Source organism: Bacillus rossius, chromosome 5 (genome assembly GCF_032445375.1).
Source record: "Bacillus rossius redtenbacheri isolate Brsri chromosome 5, Brsri_v3, whole genome shotgun sequence".
Lineage (NCBI taxonomy): Eukaryota > Metazoa > Arthropoda > Insecta > Phasmatodea > Bacillidae > Bacillus > Bacillus rossius.
Window position 1 is genome coordinate 31,386,019 of NC_086333.1, and position 22,488 is coordinate 31,408,506.

At 33.7% G+C, this 22,488-nt stretch overlaps 1 protein-coding gene across 1 annotated transcript in view; it reads right to left on the reverse strand.

Moving 5' to 3' along the window:
- Positions 1 to 8,947: 8,947 nt before the first annotated feature.
- The window catches only part of LOC134531687 (alpha-tocopherol transfer protein-like), a 65,239-nt gene continuing 51,698 nt past the window's right edge, over positions 8,948 to 22,488 (reverse strand). The window contains exons 4-6 of the mRNA XM_063367498.1: positions 21,397 to 21,507; positions 18,271 to 18,376; positions 8,948 to 15,810 (exon numbers count right to left, since the gene is read on the reverse strand). Coding sequence (XP_063223568.1) covers positions 15,659 to 15,810; positions 18,271 to 18,376; positions 21,397 to 21,507 — 369 coding nt within the window. The 3' untranslated portion in view covers positions 8,948 to 15,658. The remainder of the gene's footprint in view (positions 15,811 to 18,270; positions 18,377 to 21,396; positions 21,508 to 22,488) is intronic.

The window sequence follows — 22,488 nt, forward strand, 5'->3', positions numbered from 1 at the left end:
AAAATTTATTAATTAATTAACTTATTATTTTTAATGGATTACTGTGCTTGTTTGGATCCTTCGTCAATGGAAAAATTATTATGTAATAAAAAATACCATAAAATAGATGTATTCAATAAATAAAACAACAAAATTCCAATCAAAAATTTTTTTTTTTAATTCTATACTACTACAAGAACACTTGCTAAAATTATCTATCTAATAAACATTTATTTCTGCATTGGCTTCAACTGACCAATTCTCAGTTTCAAACAGTTTACTGACGAAAGAGACCAGCCAGGTCCTTTACCTACATAGTCTTTTTTCTTCATGACAGATTTTATTGATACCATGTTTAACAGATTGCTTCACATAGTGGGAATTGTAAATGGGAGTATTTCTTGTCTAGACCCTAAAAAGTATACAGTTTACCATTTACGCAGTCCAGACGCAAAGATATATTTTAATGGTCGTTACATTGTGACATCATCAGTAATCTGATTGAATATGTTCTGTTTGATATCATCAAGAAAAGTACGAATGTTCTTTGACACACTAAACTTATTTAGAAAAAAACTGTCTTTCAATGTTCCACGATATACAGATTGCGCCAAGTGGAATCCATTATCAATTATCTGAAATTCACCCAGCACAGTTCGCTATCGGTTGCGACACATCTGCCCGTGTGCTTGTACATATTCGAGATTCCAACCTAAACCGAGGGCTCGTTATGTCTTCAGGTAATTGCAGAGTGGGCAATGAATTTCACCTTTACAGTTTTTCGCGTGTCGTCTCAAACTATCAATACGAGTAAACCATGCATAACACTCATCATAGTGAAACATCATACAAGAAGAATTTTTCTTACATTTACTTCTCTCATGTCTTCGTGCATCATGGATATTGCAAACGATATATCACAGTAGCCGCAAGGATATCTATTAGATGAAAACAAACTTTAAAGACCCACACCAGATGCTGATGTTGCTGCAGTTGTGCCAATTCTCGGTGTTTCTTATAAAAATCGATGCATCAGTGTGTAGCAAGGTTCAAACCAAGCTAACTGCTACCATTTTTGTAGCAGCAACCCACGGTCTGATTACCATCTTTGCCTTGCTGGGTGGATCTTTAGGTTTCACCAGTTTATTAGAAATGAACAAAAACAAGGTGTGATTCCGTCTGAAATATAATTACTCCATACTGAGGAAACTTATAACAGATACAAGAAAATATTAACGTACAATATTAATTACATTCTTAAACAGCTCTCAGGTATATTCAAAAAAAAATTATTGGCCGGCCGTACATGGAATTATCAAAAGTTTCATTTACTAAAAATATATAAACCAAAAAAAAATACAAATATGTTTAAACGATCCCAGGATATCTACTTAAAGTCTAGACATTATGTTTATCTAATTAACTGCATCTGACGACGTAATTTAAAGAAAGTTCAGACAAGGGTCAAAAGATACAGAAGCACCGGAGGTCTGGGCTTCGTTTCCCGGAGATCACGCGGGTACATGATGCCAGGGCGCTTGTGTCCTGTTGTGGAAGGGAGATGAAAATGCCAATTTGGCGTCCGGCTCTCGGACCCTGTCTGGAACAGTCCGAATCAAAACTGATCAGAACTTGAACACAGACAGTATACGGGGCAGAAAATGCCCGGAAAAGTTAAGGGGAGGTTGAGGAAAGTCGCGGATCGTCACTCACCAGACAGGGGAGTTGGCTTCTGTTTACTGGTGCGTCGCCAGCCAGGAATTGGATCCCGCGCTTACGCGGCTGGGCGCGGTTGATTTCTTCATTTCACAAAAAAATTTGAAAGAAAAAAAAACTATTACATTTTGTACTACGCAGATGGACTAAACTACTTAAAAAAAATTACAGGGATAGCATCCCTTTATAAGCGACTACATAGTCGGTTGCGGCCGGATGGAAGTCTTGCAGTGTCTCGTCGATCCGCCGATTTTCGCAAACGGTCCGTCTGCAGTCGCGACGCGAAGTGTCCCGCGGAGAACCGCGTCTCGTAATTAAAAGTAAATCTTGAATCATTTTGGTAGGGAGGGGGCTGGGAGTCCGGACCGAAAGGTCCCGAAGTTCCCCGAGAGGGGATGTCTCGAAGTTGGTAGCACTGGCCGACTTTAGCGCTACCTGTTGAGAGGTGTCTGAAATAAAAATAATCGACTCGCCCAAGGCGTCTGCTTAAACCAAGGGTTAAAGGGACAGTCAGGTGCTACACTCTGGCGGCCTACTGGATAAGTTGGCTGGGAGGTTCGCGAATCTGCCGCTAGGTGTCGTGGAGTGGTCCATCTTGGCACACACATTTTTTATGCGAGGCGTCCTTGGAGACGGTCGCTGTCTGCTGGGGTGTATGACCGGTCATTGGTCTTAGGCGAATTCTTAGAAATCAAGAAGGGGGGGGGGGGGAACGCAACGACGCTGGGAACAAGCGTCCATGACATGCTTCGTGACAGTAAAGGCTATGGTCAGCTTGCCTCTGAGAAATGGTAACAGCTCGTCCAGAGCTGCTGTAGGCAGTTTTGGTCATGAAGTGAAGTAACGTTGCAGGACTGGGACTTGCCTGTAAGCGAGGGAAATTTTAAGCTGGCTGCCAGCGAAGTATTAATTCTGCAAAATATCAGATACGTCTCTGGGAAAGGTGCTTCAGACTACTGGCACAAAGTTTAACTTAGGGGAGTACACCAGCCTAACAAAGTGTAATCGCCCTTTAGTAATCAAATTATAAAGTAAATAAAATTTCCAAAAATAATTTAAAATTATAATAAAAATTTAAAACAAATTGTGTCGAAATGCCTAGTTTCCGGCACAAGTGTTGCAGCGAAACATTTACTTTGTGCCGTGCAGCACAACCTCTGCATGTCTTCTAGTGCGTTTTCATATTATCTTTTCTAGCAAACTGCTTATGAAATTTCTTACAGCCTACCGCTTTTCGATGGGGATTCTTAGCACATTCTCTCTTCTAGTACAGACAAGCATTACTTTCGTTCGAGAAAATCTTGTCATAATAAAGGCACAAATGCTTGTTACATTTGGACGAAGCACCATTCATTGGAGTCTCATTCGCTGGCGAAACATAATTAATCGAGGTTTCATCTGCAGCCAGCACTGCCGACATTAAAGTCTCGTCCTCTCGTGGAACCACGCCTATTGTAGTATCCTCTAGTGTAATAATACACATTTCATCGGGATCTGTATGCTCGCTGACAAGATCTCCGTAGTCGATGGTATAGCAAAGGTCTTCGTGGTTTTCGGCGACGATACCAACGAGATCTGTTTCACCATCTTTGGCGCTGCTGTCATCGTTACCATAGACGATGGTACAAATTAAATCGAGTCCGGTGTTAAAGATGGTAAAGATGCCTTCAAGATCTGAAAATAAAGGTTATTACAGTGACTTACCTAGTCCAAATTTGTAATAATTACACCAACGTAGCCAAATAACAAAATGAAGTTCCAATTTTATGGGACTCTCTTATATAACCATTACCCATCAAACAATATGGTAGTCAAAACAAGAACCATTTACTATAATACACGAGTAAAAACAACATTGAAACAAAGGATGCACAGTAAAAAAAGGAAGGACATTTAAATTAATGAAATACATTCAACAAAGAAAAAACACACCGGACCACAATGGACACACAGTATACACAATTGAGATGTTCTGTACAGACTGTACACTCTATAAACACAAGTACACAATGGACACACATTAAACACACACTGGACATACAACGGACACACAGTAGGCTACATGAAATGGACACTCAGTACACACACTTTACACACAGTACATAAAAAACCTGACAGGCAATGGACACAATGCACACACTGGACATGTAATGAACACACAATGCACTCTCAATGAAAACACATTACATACACAGGCCCTGCAACGGACATATAGTACACACGCTGTATATGTAATGAACATGCAATTGACACACAGTACACGCAATGGACAATCAATACATACTGGACGCACAGTAGAAACACAGGGAAAATACTGAACACACAGTACAAACACACTGGACACACATTGGACACACAGTACACACTAGACACAAAATGAACACACAGTACACTCACAGAACACGCAATGATCACACAGTATACACACTGGATATGGAATGGACACGCAATGAACACACAGTACGCGCAATATATTCGCAATACACACAGGGCACGCAATGGACACGCAATAAACACACAGGGCACAAAATGAAAATGGAATACACACACAGGACTCACAAAGAACATGCAATACACCCACAGAACAAACATATGACAGAAAGAAAAATCAAATTTTGACGAAAATTCGATTAGGTATGATATGATCTTTCCACAGGAATAGGATCTCGTCAAAGGAATACGATCTTGGCCATATATATACAGTAGGCTCTAACTGTCTTTGGCTCAAACAACTCCAGCGACTCTTTACTACGAGGCTACGAGGCTAAGCCTACGAAGCTACATGGCTACGAGATTACAAGGCTACGAGGCTACGAGGCTACGAGGCTACGTGACTAAATGGCTCTAACTATCTTTGACTCAAATCAGCTGCGAGAGTTAATTGTCTCATACAAGAAACTTCTTGTAAGTAGTTCCTAGTCATGTCAAAAGATAGCGCCACATGTGTGATGTAAATATATATATTTTTTATGTGGGATTCGGGATGCTCTCTTATAGTCATAAGAGAAGGAGACCTTCGCTATACATCAAGGAGAATGAAGTTTTTCTTGCATGATAGTGTTTCTCAGCTTTATAAAGACATATTATTCGATCGAGTAATTAAAATATTTAGTTTGAAATTCACCTCATAAATTTTTTTTGTCAGTGCTGAATAAGTAACAGCAATTTATGCGAAACTCTGAATAAAATTGAATGCTTCATTAAGTAAAACTAAAAATGTCATGCAGAGATTGATATCTAAGAAATAATCAGGATCTCACGAAAAAAAAAAACCAACAGAAGCGTTGCCATGAACAACCAAAAGAACTTGGAGAAACCAACAAAATATTAACAGGAATAATCAGGAGCACATGGAGGAAACAATAAAATAAATGAGATAAATAAACAGGAGCACAAATATAAACTAAAGCACATTTTCATAATTCAAGATTAGTGAACCACATAAAAATAATAATAATTAAAAAAATAAAAATATATAAAAATGCAAATATTAAAAATATGGAAAAAATTAAAGAAAATAAAATTTAAAAATTTAAAATTACAAAAATTCTGGCTTGTGCTAGAACTCTATCATTGCTCCTTCTCTTGTAAGATAGCATCCCTCATCCGACATAAAAAAAAACTATTTACCTCAGTACAACATGTGGCACCATCTGTTGTCAGGAATAGGAACTGCTTCAAACAAGTTTCAAATGTGGGATAAATTAACTCTAGCAGCTGAATGGAGACAAAAACATTAAGATCCATATAGTCTCGTAGCCTCGTAGTCTTGAAACCTCGTAGCCTTGTAACCACGTAGCCTTGTAACCACGTAGCTATGTAACCTCGTATTCTTGTAGCCTCGTAGCCTCGTAGTTAAAAGTCACTGGAGCTGTTGGAGCCAAAGATGCATGGAACCTTTGACAATTGAACCAGTTAGAGCCTACCATGTATAGACAAAATTGTATTCTTGTGACAAGTTCGTATCCCTGTGTTTTGAGATTGTATCCCTGTGACAATATCGTATTCCTGTGGCGATATCGTATCACACCACATTTAATTTTCGTCAAAATGTGCTTCCTTTTTGTCAAATAAGTGTCCTTAATGTGTATTTCATGTACGTTGCGTGTCCAGAGTGTGTGTTCCATGTTAATTTTGTGTGCTGTTTGTGTATTGCGTGTCAATTGCATGTCCATCGTAAGAGTGCGGCGACTGTGTGGCGAGAAACAGTGTGTGTGGACAGGCGCGCATTAAGGGGCAAACCACTGTTCAGCCTATCTTCAGAGAGGAGTGCAAACTGTGGAACTTAATTAACATTGAGTGCCTTGAGAATAAACATCAAGTTATTGGTGATCGGAACATTTTAAGTACAATTATTTATTTGGAATGTAAATATTAGTAATCAATAAAACTGTAATAAATCTTAATTCAAATGCCTAATTGGGCTATCCCTTACGAACACAGTTCTCTCCAAATAGGTCGTAACAATGCAGAGTTCGTGCTGCACGACAGAAGGTAAAGGATGTGCATAAGAGACATAGAGAATTGTTATAACTGCAGCAACATCAGCATCTGGTTTTGGTCTGAAGTTTCGTCTTCATATGCTAGAAATACTTGCGGCTGCTGCGATATGTAGTTCGTATTTTCCCATGATTCATTAATTCACGATATAAGTAAATGTATGAAGAATCCTTTCTTGTATGAAGTTTCGTTTTGATGAGTATCATGAGTGGTTTACTCGTACTGACATTTTTAAACGACACGTGACAAACTATAAAGATTAAGTCCGTCTGCCTACTGTGGAACTACCTGCAGACATTTTGACCACTAGGTTTAGTTTGGAGACTCGTTTGCGTACAAGCATACAGGAAGATGTGCCGCTACAGATTGCGATGACTTCTGGATATGCATTATAGGTAAATAAAAATGGATTCCACTTGGCACAATCTGCATTTCATGGAACCTTGAAAGACTACTAGTATCTAAATACGTTTAGTGAGTCAAGAGTCATTTCTGCGTTTATTGATGATATCAAGCAGAATAAGATCATATTCAATTAGATAACTGAAGTAATTGCAATTTACTGACCTTTAAAATAGAATTTTTTGCTTTTAAGCTTCTACCTCGCTTAGTAGGCATAAATTCACGTCCGCTCATAAATAACTTGCGGGTTTTCGTTTCTCATACTTAGCCAAAAAAATAAATCAAAGATAAAGATCTTCCTAAAATCAGAACAGCTTAAGTTAACATGAAAATGCAGACAAACGCACATCTATTACAATTATAAGTTAAAAATTAAAATGCAACAATGTTAGAATCGCAGGAGGTAATAAATTAAAGAATTTTAAAGACCTTAAAACAGACTCTAATTGCAAAGTTTATGCTGTAATATTTTTCAAAGGTAAGCAAGGTAAATAGAAAATTTACAATACACATTAGCATAGCTGGAGAGAAACTCCAAAATGTATATCTATTTTGATTTCCCTTATGCTCAAAATGTAAATATACATTTCACACAAAAAAAACTTATAAAATTCCTGATATACTGGTTTAAAATATACGATTTGCTATTGTACTTTAAACATACATAATGTATAAAGCATGCAATTAAAAAAATTTCTACTTTAAAAAATTTACAAAAAATTATTTTACCAAATTAGTTGCCTCCTATTTCTTAATTTAAAAGTTTCGTGCCCGAAAATCTTAACACACTTGTATATTACATTTTCTGGTCAGAGTTTTTTCGCCTAAATAAAGAAATATATTTATTCTCCGAGAGGGGGTGTTTGGAAAACACACCAGTTCAACGAGTCGTTTTGCACTTTCGCTCGCAAAAGTAAAGTACAGGGGCGGCAATTAAACAGCTCCGGGGCACACAAGGATCTAAGTGTTCGTTGTAAAACACTTACTTGGTTTATGAAGGCTTCTGCTATTTGGTTTCGAAAAGGCCCTTATGCAAAGATCCTTCGCTGCAGTCGAGTTTGCCTCCTGGATAACTAACCAAAAAAGGGCGAGGGCGGTTGCGAATTTTCTGTGACGAGCGTCGACTGCAAGCCCATCACAATTTGTTGCGCAGCCCATTCGTGCATTAAACGCACGCCCGTTGAGAAATGCATTACTTATATCACCCACCAGTTTTATCAAGTTTCATCAGTTCACTTAAACCTTGTCCGGCGGCGACACGATAAACCGGCCAGTACGTAGGCCGCATTAAGACGGCCCGCGCCGCGCGAGTGATCAGCTGATCACGCAGACCGCGGAGCGACTAACTGACAGCTCCGTTCCCTTCCCCTCTGTACAAGTTTCATTTCCCCTCCTCTATCCACTAACAGGGGGTGGGACGGTAACAAATTAAAGTTCAACGCTCTCATTTTCTAAAGTCTAAAATCTCTGCAGTAGAAAATATAAACCCTAAATAAATATATTTACAAATTGTGACACTTTAATTTAAGCGGAAGCATAACTTTAACGTTTCTGTGTTTTCAAGAACATTCTCACACGTCCATGGTTGTTAAGCCCACATAAAAAAAATTCCAAAATTGAATTAAGCTATACAAAATTAAACTAAAAAAATGAAAAAAATAATTTGATAATCCTTTCCAAAAGCGTTAGAACTTAACCAAAGTAACAAGGTTGGAATAAATTTAAGAATACTAACAGAATGATTTGAAAAAGGGCCACATTAGAGAGACCAAAGCAACAGTGACGTCACAATTCCCCAATTTTTATAAATAAAAAATAAATAAATTAATAAATTAATATATATATATATATATATATATATATATAGCATCCAAGAGTTATAGCTATACAACTGCACAAGAAGAATTTACCACATCAAAAACAATTATAGAGAGGAAGTAAGACTTAGGGAAAGTGGCACCATGATACGGCTAGAATAGGTGTTATTTATTTGAAATATACATAAAATGGTTGCGTGTACATGTGTACGTAACTTTAATTTTGCACGAAAAAAATTAATTTAAATAAAATAATGAAAACCTGGCATCAAATTATTATTTTCTTTGTAAATTATAAATTATATGAAAATAATTTGAAATAAATAGTCTGTATTTAATATAAATATAAGCATGTGTATAAAATTAATTATTTAATTTAGTAAAATTATCAAAATAATTTCATTATTATATAATTCAATAAATTAGCTAGATGTATGTTTTAATGTATTATATTTTATTATTTATTATAAAAATGTAATATTTAATTTAAAATTAAAATTATTTATACATTTTTGAACAAACACTCACTTATATCAATGCACTTCAAACAACACTTGAAATATTTTATAAACACAATATCTTTCACTTTATATTCAAAATAAATTGATGATTTTAATAACCTTTATTGACTTGTATTCAATATCAATCACATAAGTATAATATTCATAAGTACAAATGTAATTTTTATTTGTATGGGTCCTTTTTTCATTTTGTTATATTTTGTTGCAAGCTGCTTGCGTATCGTAAAACTTCGTTCTTATTTTTTTTTCATAACGTGCCTCTAGAAGTATATAATAACCTCACTTATATAAATACGCTTGAAAATACACTTTAAATGATTTACAAACACAAAAATCATCACTAATATTTGAAACAATTAAATGTTTTTAATTACATGGACCAGTATTCATTACCAATCATATAATTATAAGATTTAAAAGGAAATATTTATTTGTATCTTAATGTAGACTTGTTTTCATTCTGTGAAAATTTCGTTGCATGGAGCGCGCATCGTAAAAATTTACTCTCACTCTTTTTCACAACACGCCTAAAGAGGGATAACTGCAAAAATCATTAAATATATATATATATTTTTCTTGTTTATTATCAAAATACAACATTTTCATTTTATTTTTTAGAGTAAAAATATAAGTTTTTAAAAATACATATTTACTCACTAAAAGTAAATAAATTATTATTGTGTACTAATTGATTATGATAATTTTAAATTCATTTATTCAATTATTATAAATAAAATAAAAGGTTAATATATTTAATTAAGGTATTGCTATTTATATACGTGGAGGTCAATTTTACAGGAATTAAACATTTTATTATTCGCGTTGAAGTAAAGAGCTTAAAAAACGTTATGTCGTGAAACTAATGATACTGCTAAAATATTACCAAAAACCCTGTCTTTTTACCTAAACATCCTTCCTTAGACGATATTTTCTCCTGACAGGATGCACCCGTAAAGCTACAAATCTATATTAAAATTAAAACTCTTGTGGGAATAACTCTGTATTTTGAATGGAAATATAAATTTTAAAAACAATACAGTATGTGTATTAACATTTTTGTCAAATAAATGTAAGCTAATTCAAATATCTAATACCTATTAATAATTTTAGTCTATTTTCTTTCGCTTGGTCTTTTCGTCTGTTGTTTGCCTTTTTTCTTTCGATATTTTTGTCCGTCTGTTAAAATTTTTGTCTGTGTTACATACATCAAACCAACTCTACTGAAAGGATATTATTGAAAGTATCAATTTAATTACAAAATGATTTTCTAATGTGGTCTATTTGGGTATAGAATATAAACATCGAGAAAATCATGACAATTTTACTATTTTTGAAAATTTTATTTAAAATAGGGTAAAACTTAAATTAGCTTAGCAAAATAAAGAGGCGCTTGCTTCTCTCAACTATAACCACGACCAAGTAAATTTACGCGGACATCCTTTAAGACTAGCAAATACATATTGGTGATAATGAACTAAATTTGAACACCCGTTGATATACACAAAACTATTAGCCTGAGTTAATACATTTTGCTGTTCCTAAAAATATGTACTAACATGATAAAAATTCAAGGAAAAGTAAATGGCTACCTTAAAAAAAACAAGCAAAATAGAAACAAAGGCGTTGGTATCCAAGATGACGACCTCCAGCAGAACAGAAAAAACCCAAGATGGCATATGTGTCGTAATCCAATATGTCGGCCTCCAGTAGATGAAAACACGATGGTGGATATGATGTTAGAATCGAAATAAATGGCCGTTAAATCAAATCCAAGATGGCGTACATGTTATTAGAATTCAATATGGCAACCGTAACGACATTTGCAACGGTGATGTCATACACATCCAAGATGGTGGGCGTAACGAAAAGTGCAACATTAGTGAGTGGGGTGCTCGATTTAAAGATGGCTGTCGATACGTCACATATCCAAGATGGCGGTCAGAAGCAAAAATGTAAACAATCATCAATCCACAGCCTGCAGGATATGCCAAAAGGATTTGTTATTTCTGCTTTTATAAATGTTTATCACTTCAAAACGCACCGTATTTCGTAATTAAATATGGAAATTGGTTTATTGTGATAAAACTATGAAATTTTATTATTTTCAAGAAAACATTCCTATAAACTTACAACAGAATAACACTTCAAATGAAATTAAACAACTTAAGATCACGAGAAAAAGAAATTATTGTGCGACCATGATCACAGAGGAAACATTACCTTTGGCTGAGGTCACAGATAAAAAAATCTGAAAATATAGGTTTGTCTTGTTATTATTCTGTATTACCGAGATCGCAACTGTTTCTGTTAAAATACATGATACTCATAGAGTAGTTACACAAATCAAAAAAAGTTAATTACTCAAAGAAAAAAAACGGAGCACAGGAAAGTAACTAAAGTAGACGCTGAAGCTGTGTGACATGTACCACTAGACTGACCCGGACATGGCTAACACATTCTTGTCTCTATTGATTAAGGGATGCTGCGCTATCTCTACATTTCAATGTTAACAAATGATACTCCTAAAAGTTAAGATAGCATTTAAACGTTATAAGTTTTCTTTATTTATTTTCATGACTACAAAAATAAATAATAATGTAACGTAATGAAGGAGAGTTTTACCATTATAAAGTTATGTTTGGCACACCAATACGGATAAATAAGTACCATATATGCGGGTTTATTAAAGAAAAGAAATACTGTTTTCCACTAATTTTACAATTTTCCGGGAAATATATAATTTTTTTCTGCATTAAAACCTGATTCGAATTATAACGAACATTTAAAAACAAAATAAGCCAAATCGGTTCAGCCGTTCTCAAGTTATGCGCTTGACGATGAAATGGTAGTTTTCCACTTATTCTTAAATTTAATGGGCGAGTTTCCCCCATTTTTTCCATTAATACTTGAATAGAATTATAATGAATATTTAAAAAAAATAGCCAAATCGGTCCAGAAGTTCTCAAGTTATGCGTTTACCAACAAATAGCATTTGAATTTATTTATATAGACTATGCTCTTATTTCAAATGTATAAAAAAATTTATTAATAAACAGTATTTTTCCCAATCACAATAAATGGAAACAATTAAAAAATAATTTGGTGTATAAAACATTTATTTATAACTTGTTAGTGAACCACATATATTTTTGTGTATTATGAAGTCAGTTATTTATTTATTTTTTATAATTGGTTATTTTTCAATATTTAGTGATGGGTAGACCTTGTAAAGACACTTCTCGAATGAAGAAACGACATCTAGTTGAAACTGAAGATGAAGATGGAAACGATTAGAAAAAAAATAGAAACAGAATTACTAAAAGATAAAAGACTGAAAGTACACAGGAACGAGAAAATAGATTGTCGGGTGTGAGAGTTTATGTGTTAAATAAATTAAGAAATGAAAGTCAATAATAATGATACCATCGCTTTTCCATGACACGCGATAGTTTAACAGATGCAGTTGTTGAACACCGTACTCATCGACTTGGTTTAATTCCCAGGCGACTGACCAGCGAGTCAGAGGAAGAACGTGCTTATCGCTTAAATTTGATCAATGAGCGGCTAGTCAATGAATCTGATAGACAGCAATCATAACAATTAAGCGCATTACGTAATTATTCCTCACAGAGGGTGCTTAATTAAACTTCAGATGAAAGGGACAGTCGATTAAAACATTTTTGACAAATAGCACACCGTTCAAGAAATATATTAGGAGTTTAAAAATTTCGAACAACCATTAACGATTTTGATGATGTACCATGTGTCATATGCAAAAGAAAAACAACCAAATTTATCCACAACAACGTGTTAATTTGCCTACATAATTAATTTCCGTCAAAAGGATAGTAACTTGTTCTAAATTATCAAATACTATTAAAAACGTAAATTGGAATAAGATGGGAGTTGCTACTGTACCAAATGAACTAGCCACGTGTATCAATCAATTCAAAATTTGTTGAAGTTACATACTGAACTATCCGACATATATTTGTCAAGAATCTGGTTTTTACTTCCTATCGAAAAAGACAACACCACGTCATTCAAACGTTTGACTGGACAGAGGCTTCAACAAGAGGGGTGCAAGTGGCGCCATATATATTGGCTAGTCGTTGACATAATTTCAAAGATTCCTAGAGAATTTGAGAATCATTCATTTACATCTACAGGCAACGAGAAATTATTTGGTTCTGTTAACATCTTACTCTTTGGTGACATTATGCAACTTCCTCCTGTCAAAAGTCACTGGTGTTTTATACAACCATACTGTTTTGCACCAGAAATTAATTTATGTCATCAGTTTTCAATTTGCGAGCTGACAATAAATGTGCGGCAAAGAAACGACAGTGAATTCATTGATCTGTTAATTTTGCGAGTTGTGAAATAACTACCAATCAGATGCCACTGCTATGTGAACATCGCAGAATATCTTTAACAGGGGAGTTTACTGATGGAATTGCAGTTAGAATTTATTCCACTGTAAAACAAGTGGATCCTTACAAAGATACCATGCCAGCAGCAAATGCGAAAACACGTAGAGTTTACACCATAAACACTGTAGATGAGTGTCTTGAGAAAGCCACTTATGTAAAGGCTCCACCAAACATTGTCGTTTCAAAAGATGTCAATTACTGCTGAGGTTTATTATCAACGCTGAAATCAGCTGAAGAATTCCAGGTCTCATGTTAAGGCGAAATATATAGGTCTCAGACCGGCTTGTAAATGAAGCAATAGGGAGTGTCAAAAATTACAGTGTCTTGCTCTTCGGAGAGAACAAATCGAAGAAGGCGAATAACCTGAATGTGTATTAATGAAATATGATGATGATACGATTGTAAGCAGAATGAAAGATGAAGAAGGCTTGGTTGCAATAACTACATTTGTTGCAACATTTCAGATGATAAAAGATAAGCAGATGTCGAGCGCCGAATATTACCATTGACTCTGAGTTGGGCAGTCACGGTGCACAATTTACAGAGAACTACACTTGTTAAAGCTGTAATAGACCTAGGGGTACACAAATTTTGCTAAATGCCAGGTGAACGAAGTTCTGAAACACGTGAAAACGTTGGAAGAAATAGTATTGTCTGATTTATAAATCAAATAAACTATTTGGTAGACCACACGACGAAAGAGCATTGTCAGAAATGAAACGATTGCGAAGAGTAACTTTGTCTTGTAATTTTCATATACTAACAAATAATCCTTTTTTACTTATTACATATATTAAAAATTGCATAATTCGCACACAATACATCAAATCACTGTATTTATGCTTTTATTTTTCACTAAAGAGTTACAAAGTGTTTCTGCTTAGTTCTGAAGTAAGGTACCTATAGTTTTTACATAATAAGTCAATCTTAACATTCGTGCTGTTTGTCGGTTATCTTCCTAGTCCAGCACGTCCGATTACTATACGTATCATTTTTGATTTTGAGGAGTTCCCTGGTGTATCTTTTAAGTAAACGGTCCAATAGAAGTGAAATTAAGAAGTAACCACCTTACAACTGTAGTGAACCAAAAGCAAAAAAAAAATCATTAAAATCGGTTCATAAACAACATGAAAACATATAAACCAATGAATTGAGAACCTCCTTCTTTTTTTGACACCGGTTAAAAATGTTAATATTTCTTTATATATATTTAGAGAAGTTGTGTTACATAAAATTTTTTTACTGTGTAAACCACATCAATTTAGAGGTAATTAATAATTTACAATTTTTTTTTAAATAAAATATTGTTACAAACGCAAGCAGAGCCGCGACGCGCGCCGGGTTCGGTGCTGGCTGGTGTCAGGCGCGTGTCACATGGCCTCTGCTGACGTAATACAGGCCAAGAGTTTCTGGCCGGATTACAAGGGACGTCGCTACCCCCCTCCGCACATCGTCCTGCCATGGCACCGTTATCTGTCGCTGGGCAGCCTGGGACATTCCGCGGGCTCGACTGTCCGGGCGTCGTGTCGGCTCGGGATGACGCGACTGGCCCTAATCGCGCTCGTAGGTTCTGGAAAGGGCGCCGGACCCTATTTAAATCCGCGACGCCGGCCTCCGCGGGAGTTCTGAGTGGAGTTCCAAGCAAAGCGAAGTGAAGTGAAGTGCGACGGCGGTGACGGAGTGCGGTGAGAGTTTGGACTACGGAGGTCCACGAGGAGTGCTGCGGCGAGATTTGCGCGAGGGATGCGGCCCAGCGAGGTGTGCGGTTTGTAAGAACTTGAGACACTGAGTGCCTTGGGAATGAACATTTTTAATTGCGAGAAATTGGTTATTAGGCATTTTTGAGTGAGATAATTTATTATTACTGTAAATATTAGTAATCAATCAAACTTTGTAATAAAAAACTAAATTGGGCTTTCCCTTACGAACCGAGTACTCCCCACTTAAAAAATGGTAAAAATATATTCATTTTGTATAAATACCAGGGATTTATATGCTAATACATTACATGGATTAGGACAGCTTCGATAATTGACCCAAAGTTATTAACTTTCAAGAATTGAATTTTTAAAAAATATTTATTTTGGAAAGCTGAGTATTTTATAACTAAAACGACTATAAGTGCCAAATAAATTTGGCTGAAACTGTTTTTCCATTTGTTTATTGCAAACTACATTTACAGCTTTCACTGTAATAAAAAATACCCATGGGTTAGATTTAAAGAATGTGGTATTCTACATACAAAAAGATAGTAATAAAAATTTGGTATCTTCTTAAAAATATCGTCAGTTTAGTCGATGGATAGTTTTCGGAATGAACCGTCCATCCCAAAGAGTTCTCCAGAGTCCAGAATCTTCCCTAGACGCTTCGACTCGTCAGACATCTTCTTCTCCTCACTCAGGAACCAGTCTCTTTCATCCAGCAATTTTTGAGTCCACATGTCTAAAAAGAAATATTTTGAGCATTATTATAAATTCAAATGTTCGTTTTCTTTTTTTATATGATAGCAAATTGGACATGAAATATGGAAAACTTAATTAGTTTTGAAAATTTTAGAAACAAAATTTATTCTTTAGATAACTTAATGTTTAAAAGTATTATTTATTTACAAATAAAGTGCACAACGCCTTAAAATTAATTTGTGAAGATTAATTTAATGAATATGACGATAATATCTTAGGTAAATAAAACATTTATTAAAAATAATATGTATTACTCTAAGAACATAAACCAGAAAACGTTTTATAAGCTATTAGAACAATCATAATTTAAATAAAAACTGAAATGTTACTAAACATCTGCTAACTTAAATTTAAACTGCAAACTGATAAGATTTTATTTTATTTTTTTCAGTTTTATAATGAACAGTAACATTCAATTATTTCAAACATTTACAGGGAAATTCATAATAATCATCCTTTAAAATTTCTGTCACGATTGTTATAAAATTTTCATATCAAAATTACACAATCAATTTTTCACTGGTTATAAAGAAAAGTTAAATTAGAGTTAAAAAATATATAACTTTTTAACTCTTGTAACAAGAACACAAAATTTATTAAATAATATATTGGTAATTAGTTGAAAGTAAAACATTTATTAATGAGTTATTGTAAAATAAAAAAATCTAATATGATACTTCAGTATTACACAGTTATTAGTATACTTTAAGAATTTTTAAAAATCAAATTATGTAGGTAAGTACTAAACATGTCAGGTCCTGCGTAGTAAAATAAGGAAATTGTTGTTAAAAATTTTTAAACTACAGTTCTGACATTTATTACACAAGTTTAACTAAGTGACATTATTTGCAGTAAATTATACAACACCAAAAACTAAATGTAAAATAATGGAATAATCACGTTAATGATTGCAAAAAGAATAAGAATAAACAGAAGTCTATAAATGTTATTATATCACAAAAAAAAAAAAACCTTCGTCACAAAATAAAAACTATATTATCTTTTTTAGTACACAAAAGCTGAACATAATCATTACGAAAATCTGAAATCGGTTTCGCTACAGCCTCTTCTACAGCAGCCAATTTCAATTGTTAGCATTTCTTATTACCTACGTAGCTAAGAGAGTTACTATGCATATAATTACGTACATATTATCATTTAAGTAAAAGTGAAGATTTGCATTGGGTTTTGGGCAGAAAACACATTTAATACTTAGGTAAATGTTTGCATCCTAAAAATTGATATAATGAAAATTTAATTTGTAAGTAATTTTTACATGTTACCAAATATTGGTACAATTAGTATTTTTAAATCATTTATTTTTCTTTCTTCGTTACTTCAAGGAAGCTTGTCTCACTCACAATAAGCCAACGTACGTACGTTATAGAATGTAAAGTTTAAATCTTTGAAAATTAGATATTTCTGACTCTCTACATGAAAACTAAGATAAAAATAAGTGACATAACGTATGACAATTAATATTCTCTTAATTTTGGCTTCTCTTTGTATGTAATTATATAACTATTTCTTGCAGTTGAAACAAAAAATCACAATATTACGGGTATTATTTTATGTTTTCTCTGGAGGCAATGGTTTTGTAAAGGCGTACCCTTAAATTAAAAAAAAAAAACTATTGTTTATATTTTCAAGATATTCGATGATATGTTTAAAGTATCTACTACATATTCTCAAAAATACAAACGAGATATTTATTTTCGAACGGTAATCCTCAGGTAATTTAAGCTTTAATAAATACTTGAATCGCAATGAGTTAAAGGAAACTTTATTTCCTGTAAAGCAGGGCCGCATACACGTTTTAAAATTCATGCATTTTTTTGAGCTGCTATAGCCCATACTTCCTACTACTGTATTATGACCATTTTGTATTTATATATTATTTGTAAAAGTAATAAAAACAATAACAACTTTTGTTCCACTCAATCAATTTTTGATAATTTCTTGCAGTTTAGGTCTTTGGACCATGACACAAACAAACGCCGGGTGAACTGGAAACGTATTAGCCATGGCATAAGATGAAAATTATTACTATCAAAAAATTTTTACTTCGAGGAAATATGAAACACGTAAATCAGGTTTTTTAGAATGGGATAAGAGCCAACTGCTTTCCATATAAGTGAAATATTTTCCATTGCACTTGTTAACTCTTTACTTCTCTTTATGTTACCAAAACAAGTATTGCATAGAAACCATCAGTTTTAATTGCTTGTTAAATAATTTTTTTAAGGATACTTGCCAGAAATTAAAAATAGAATGCAGAATATTTAGGAAAGTTTAGACTTTCTGCACACTTAATTAAATTGCAGGCATATAATTAGGTTCGTGAGATTGATTTTCTTTGCAGATGCCCCGTCGAAAAGAACGGTGGGTAAAAGCCCAAACTAAACCAAGTATTGTGTTCCCTAATGTGGTGGTAACGTACCGCTGAGCTGCTGTGCTCCGGGCGCAGTCCCGCCGAACTCCGCCGGGAACAGTTTCGCCGGGTAGAACTCGTGAAGCGCCTCGACCCCCTGCGAGTGCACGAACAACTGCGGGCACAGACACGGCCGAGATCACCTCACACACACATCGCGCTGGTGCGATCCCTCGCCCGTTCCAGGTCAGTGTTTCATATCTATGGACTAGATGCTCAAACTAGTCAACCTCTTGAACTATATATATATATATTTATAAACTGTGCATACGTATTGCATAATTAACCGGCAAAGCTGAATTATGAACATTTTTGGCAGTTAGACAAGGAGAACTAAATTAAATTAATAACTGAACATTTTGGTTTCCAAGGCAATTCTGGTGGATACTGGGTGCTATGTTTAAATTTCTCTAAGGAAAAACAAATCATTAAGCCTTTAGTAATCATATATGTGCTCAGGGTTTTTAAAGAGTACATAAAATTAGATAGTGTATTGCTAGAATATTTTTTTATAAATAGCACACAAATGCCAGTAAAATAACCTTTAAACCTTAAATGTTAAGATTTCATTCCATTTTAATCTCCCTTTCCATACTGCACAATTTTACCCGAAAATTATGCATATATATATCTTATATATAAAATTCTCGTGTCACAGTGTTAGTTACCATACTCCTCCGAAACGGCTTGACCGATTTTTATGAAATTTTGTATGCATATTCAGTAGGTCTGAAAATCGGCTACTATCTATTTTTCATACCCCTAAGTTATAAGGGTTGTCCACCCCTAACATTTTTTTTTTAATTTTTTGGACAAAATTTTTATTTTTATTTATTTTATAATGTGGCATTAAAAAATTCATACAACCCTAAATTTTCACCCTTCTATCACCAACCCCTAATTTTTAATAGAATTTTATATTTTTCAACCCCGGAAGATAGCTGATCAATTAACACATGATCAACCTTCCCCGCCTACAGCGAGCTCATTACCTGGATTAACACATAGACCACATATTAATACGAAATTCCATCTCTACGGGAGTGAAAAAATGATAATTTTATTTTATAACAGACAAAATCATAGGTCATAGACATACAAATAGTGAGTGAGTGTCATTTCACTATGTCTGCCACACGATCATATACATAGTAAGGTCTGGCAAATTCATATTTTTCTCCTTGGTGAGACCAGCCCGCTTAGTGGAGCTCGCAGCGGCTAGCAAAATAAAGGTGCTCATAACAGTTTTGTTCTTAACTACGTAAATAGATAGAGTTAGTTGCCTTGAATTTTAAACGCACCATCGTTTGATGCGTTTGTCCTGTCTTTAATTTACGTTTGTTTGTGCCATATGCGTTCCTATACCATTCATCCTATTGCGATGAAATTTTGGTGAGTTATTATGCGCATGCCCGTGAAGGTTTCTGAGATGGTATAACTATTTTGCAATAGTTGGAGCACGAATCGTTTCAAAAAATGTGTTTATCTCATATTATATAGCGGCACTTCGTCTGTTTTTGTTGTATAAGTGCGCACGCATGACACAATTTATTTAAATATAAAAGAGAGACAGAGATAGTGTGATATATATATACAGAGAGAGATAGAGAGAGACAGAGAGATAAGTTGACATAGAGCGAGGTATAGAAAAATTAAATGGGTTTAGATAAAGAGATATATAGATGTATAGAGCTATATAGAAATTTATATATAGAAGAGATAGAGATAATGGGAGTTATATATGCATATATGTTGATATAAAAAGATAAATAGAGATAGAGATATATATATATAGATGTAGATAGAGATAAATATATATTTAGAGAGATGGTTACATGTTTTGTATATGTGTAACTACTTCAAACATATTACAAAACAAAACTGAATGAGGCATTGCAATGCATGCCGAGCATTAGCTAGATAATGGAATCTTTTCAATATTAGTAATCTCTTATTTTTCAGATTTTTTCTATTGTACTTTATAGAGTCTAGACTACATACAGACCACCAATTTTAAGATATATACAGGTAAATAACTATACACTGGCAGAACAACGTCTGTCGGGATCTGAAAGTGATATAAATTATTTTGCACACTTGACATTCAAATTAAGAAGACAATTACTAACTACATCTGATTTCGAAATAGGTCCCCTTCACCCTGTGTTCAGCCCGGGCAACGCCGGGTACTGCAGCTAGTATATATATATATATATATATATATATATATATATATATATATATATATATATATATTATAAATATCATTTTGTGGAACTCAACCAATCAAAAATTCGACAAGTTTAACGGTGTGGAACGTAAATATAAATATTGACCTGGCAGGAACATTTACTCTTAAGAATGGTGAATCATTCCTTTTGTGCTTTCCAGTGTATATCTTAGTCATAAAATATTCTCGTTTTACCCTTGCGTTTTTTAAAATCCAAGTGCATTTATGTAAATAATTTTTTTTTTCAGTTTGTGCTTTGATTTTTATGATCCATACCTATATAAATTGTATAAGCATAAAAAAATTAATTACTTGAAAAAATTAGAATTAAATTTTTGGAACTAACGTGACATTATTAATACCAGAAACATTAATGCAGATCAAAAATGGTTTTGACCGATGTGGATTCAAGAAAAAGAAAGAGAGAGAAAGGCGCTGAGTGGCATTTGGTAACTAGGGCCTACATGTTATATTCAGTAACAAAAACTAAAGCCGACAAAACATGAGATAAACCTATTTAATTTCACTTAACTTCTTTCCAAAATGCAGTTCTCGTCTCGGGTATCTTATCAGTACAAAAAATATGGAAGCCAAAGTTCATTTAAAACTTTAAAAATTTATTTTATGTATCTAATAAAATAAAAAATAATATTTTTTACTACTAATTAGAGCATCAATGTTATTGGTCTCGCTATATTTCGAACATGTTATTGTAAAACAATAATTTGTTACTTCAAACTATCATGTAAATTTTCATTATTGATTTTAAACCGTAATTATAAAACAAAAGAATGCAGATATTAGAAAACACACTCAAAAATCGCAAACGATAATTTTCAAAGCATAAATAATTATAACACAATCACATAAGCCTGGTACGTGATACAATATATTTTTAGACTCACCCTTTTCCTTAGCTTGGGTTTGACGAAAGGCTTTAGGATGGCAACAAACTTGTCCATAAATACTGGTGCGTTGACGAAGTGCACTGCTTTGATGCGCATTGGCATAGCATCCTGAGCAGACAGATAGAAGTATGTTAGGTATCATCTTATTGGATTTGAAATAAATATTCTAAGATAAATTCTCTACTCTAAATATTTTGTTTTAATAATTTACATATACATTTACCATAAAAATATTGCCTTGAGTTGAAAACACAATTATCAATTTTGTTAATAAGTTTTATATTTTAATTGAAGTTTGTAATTTGATTGAAGTAGTTCGTATTTAAAATGAATTTTGCTTTCTTAGTTTTTGTATAGTGTCAATAATTATTTAAATTATTTAATATCAAAAATAAAATCATATGATTATGTTCTGGTTTGGTCTTGTGCTAATTTTTTGACATACTTTTTTTTAATAAGAATGTTATTCCTCTAGATTTAAAATAAAAAAAAAGTATGAAACACATCGCAGAATTGTTATTTGGGATTTAAACCTACATTAAAGCATGAAATATATTGAGTCAGAACATGCAAATATTGACATAAAAATATTCAATAGCATCATTTAAACAAATTAAGAAAACAAAGACAGCGTTAAAAATGTTTATAAAATTCTAAAAAAATAAAATATTAAATTAAGAAATTTTAACGCGAGATGTAAAACTTTTAGCATTTGATCAGCAGTCTTGTAGTCTCGTAACTTCGTAGTCTCTAGTCGTGTAGTCAAATAGCGCTAGGTATAAGACTATTTGGAGTCAAATACTTTTGACGTCATTGATTGTTAGACAGTTGGAGCAAATTGCTGTTGGAGCCAATGACTGTTGGAGGCAATGGCTTTTGGAGCCAAAAGACGGTTGGAATCATAGACTGTTTGAGCCAATGACTTTTGGAATTAAAAACTGTTGGATTCATAGACTATTGGAGGCATTATATCTTAACTTAACATTAACGAACGCATCCTACTGAGTTAAATGTACGTGAGTATGCACCTCATTTTCGTTAAATGCGCTTCCATTTTATAGAATTTCCTACCAAATGTGATTCCTTTTT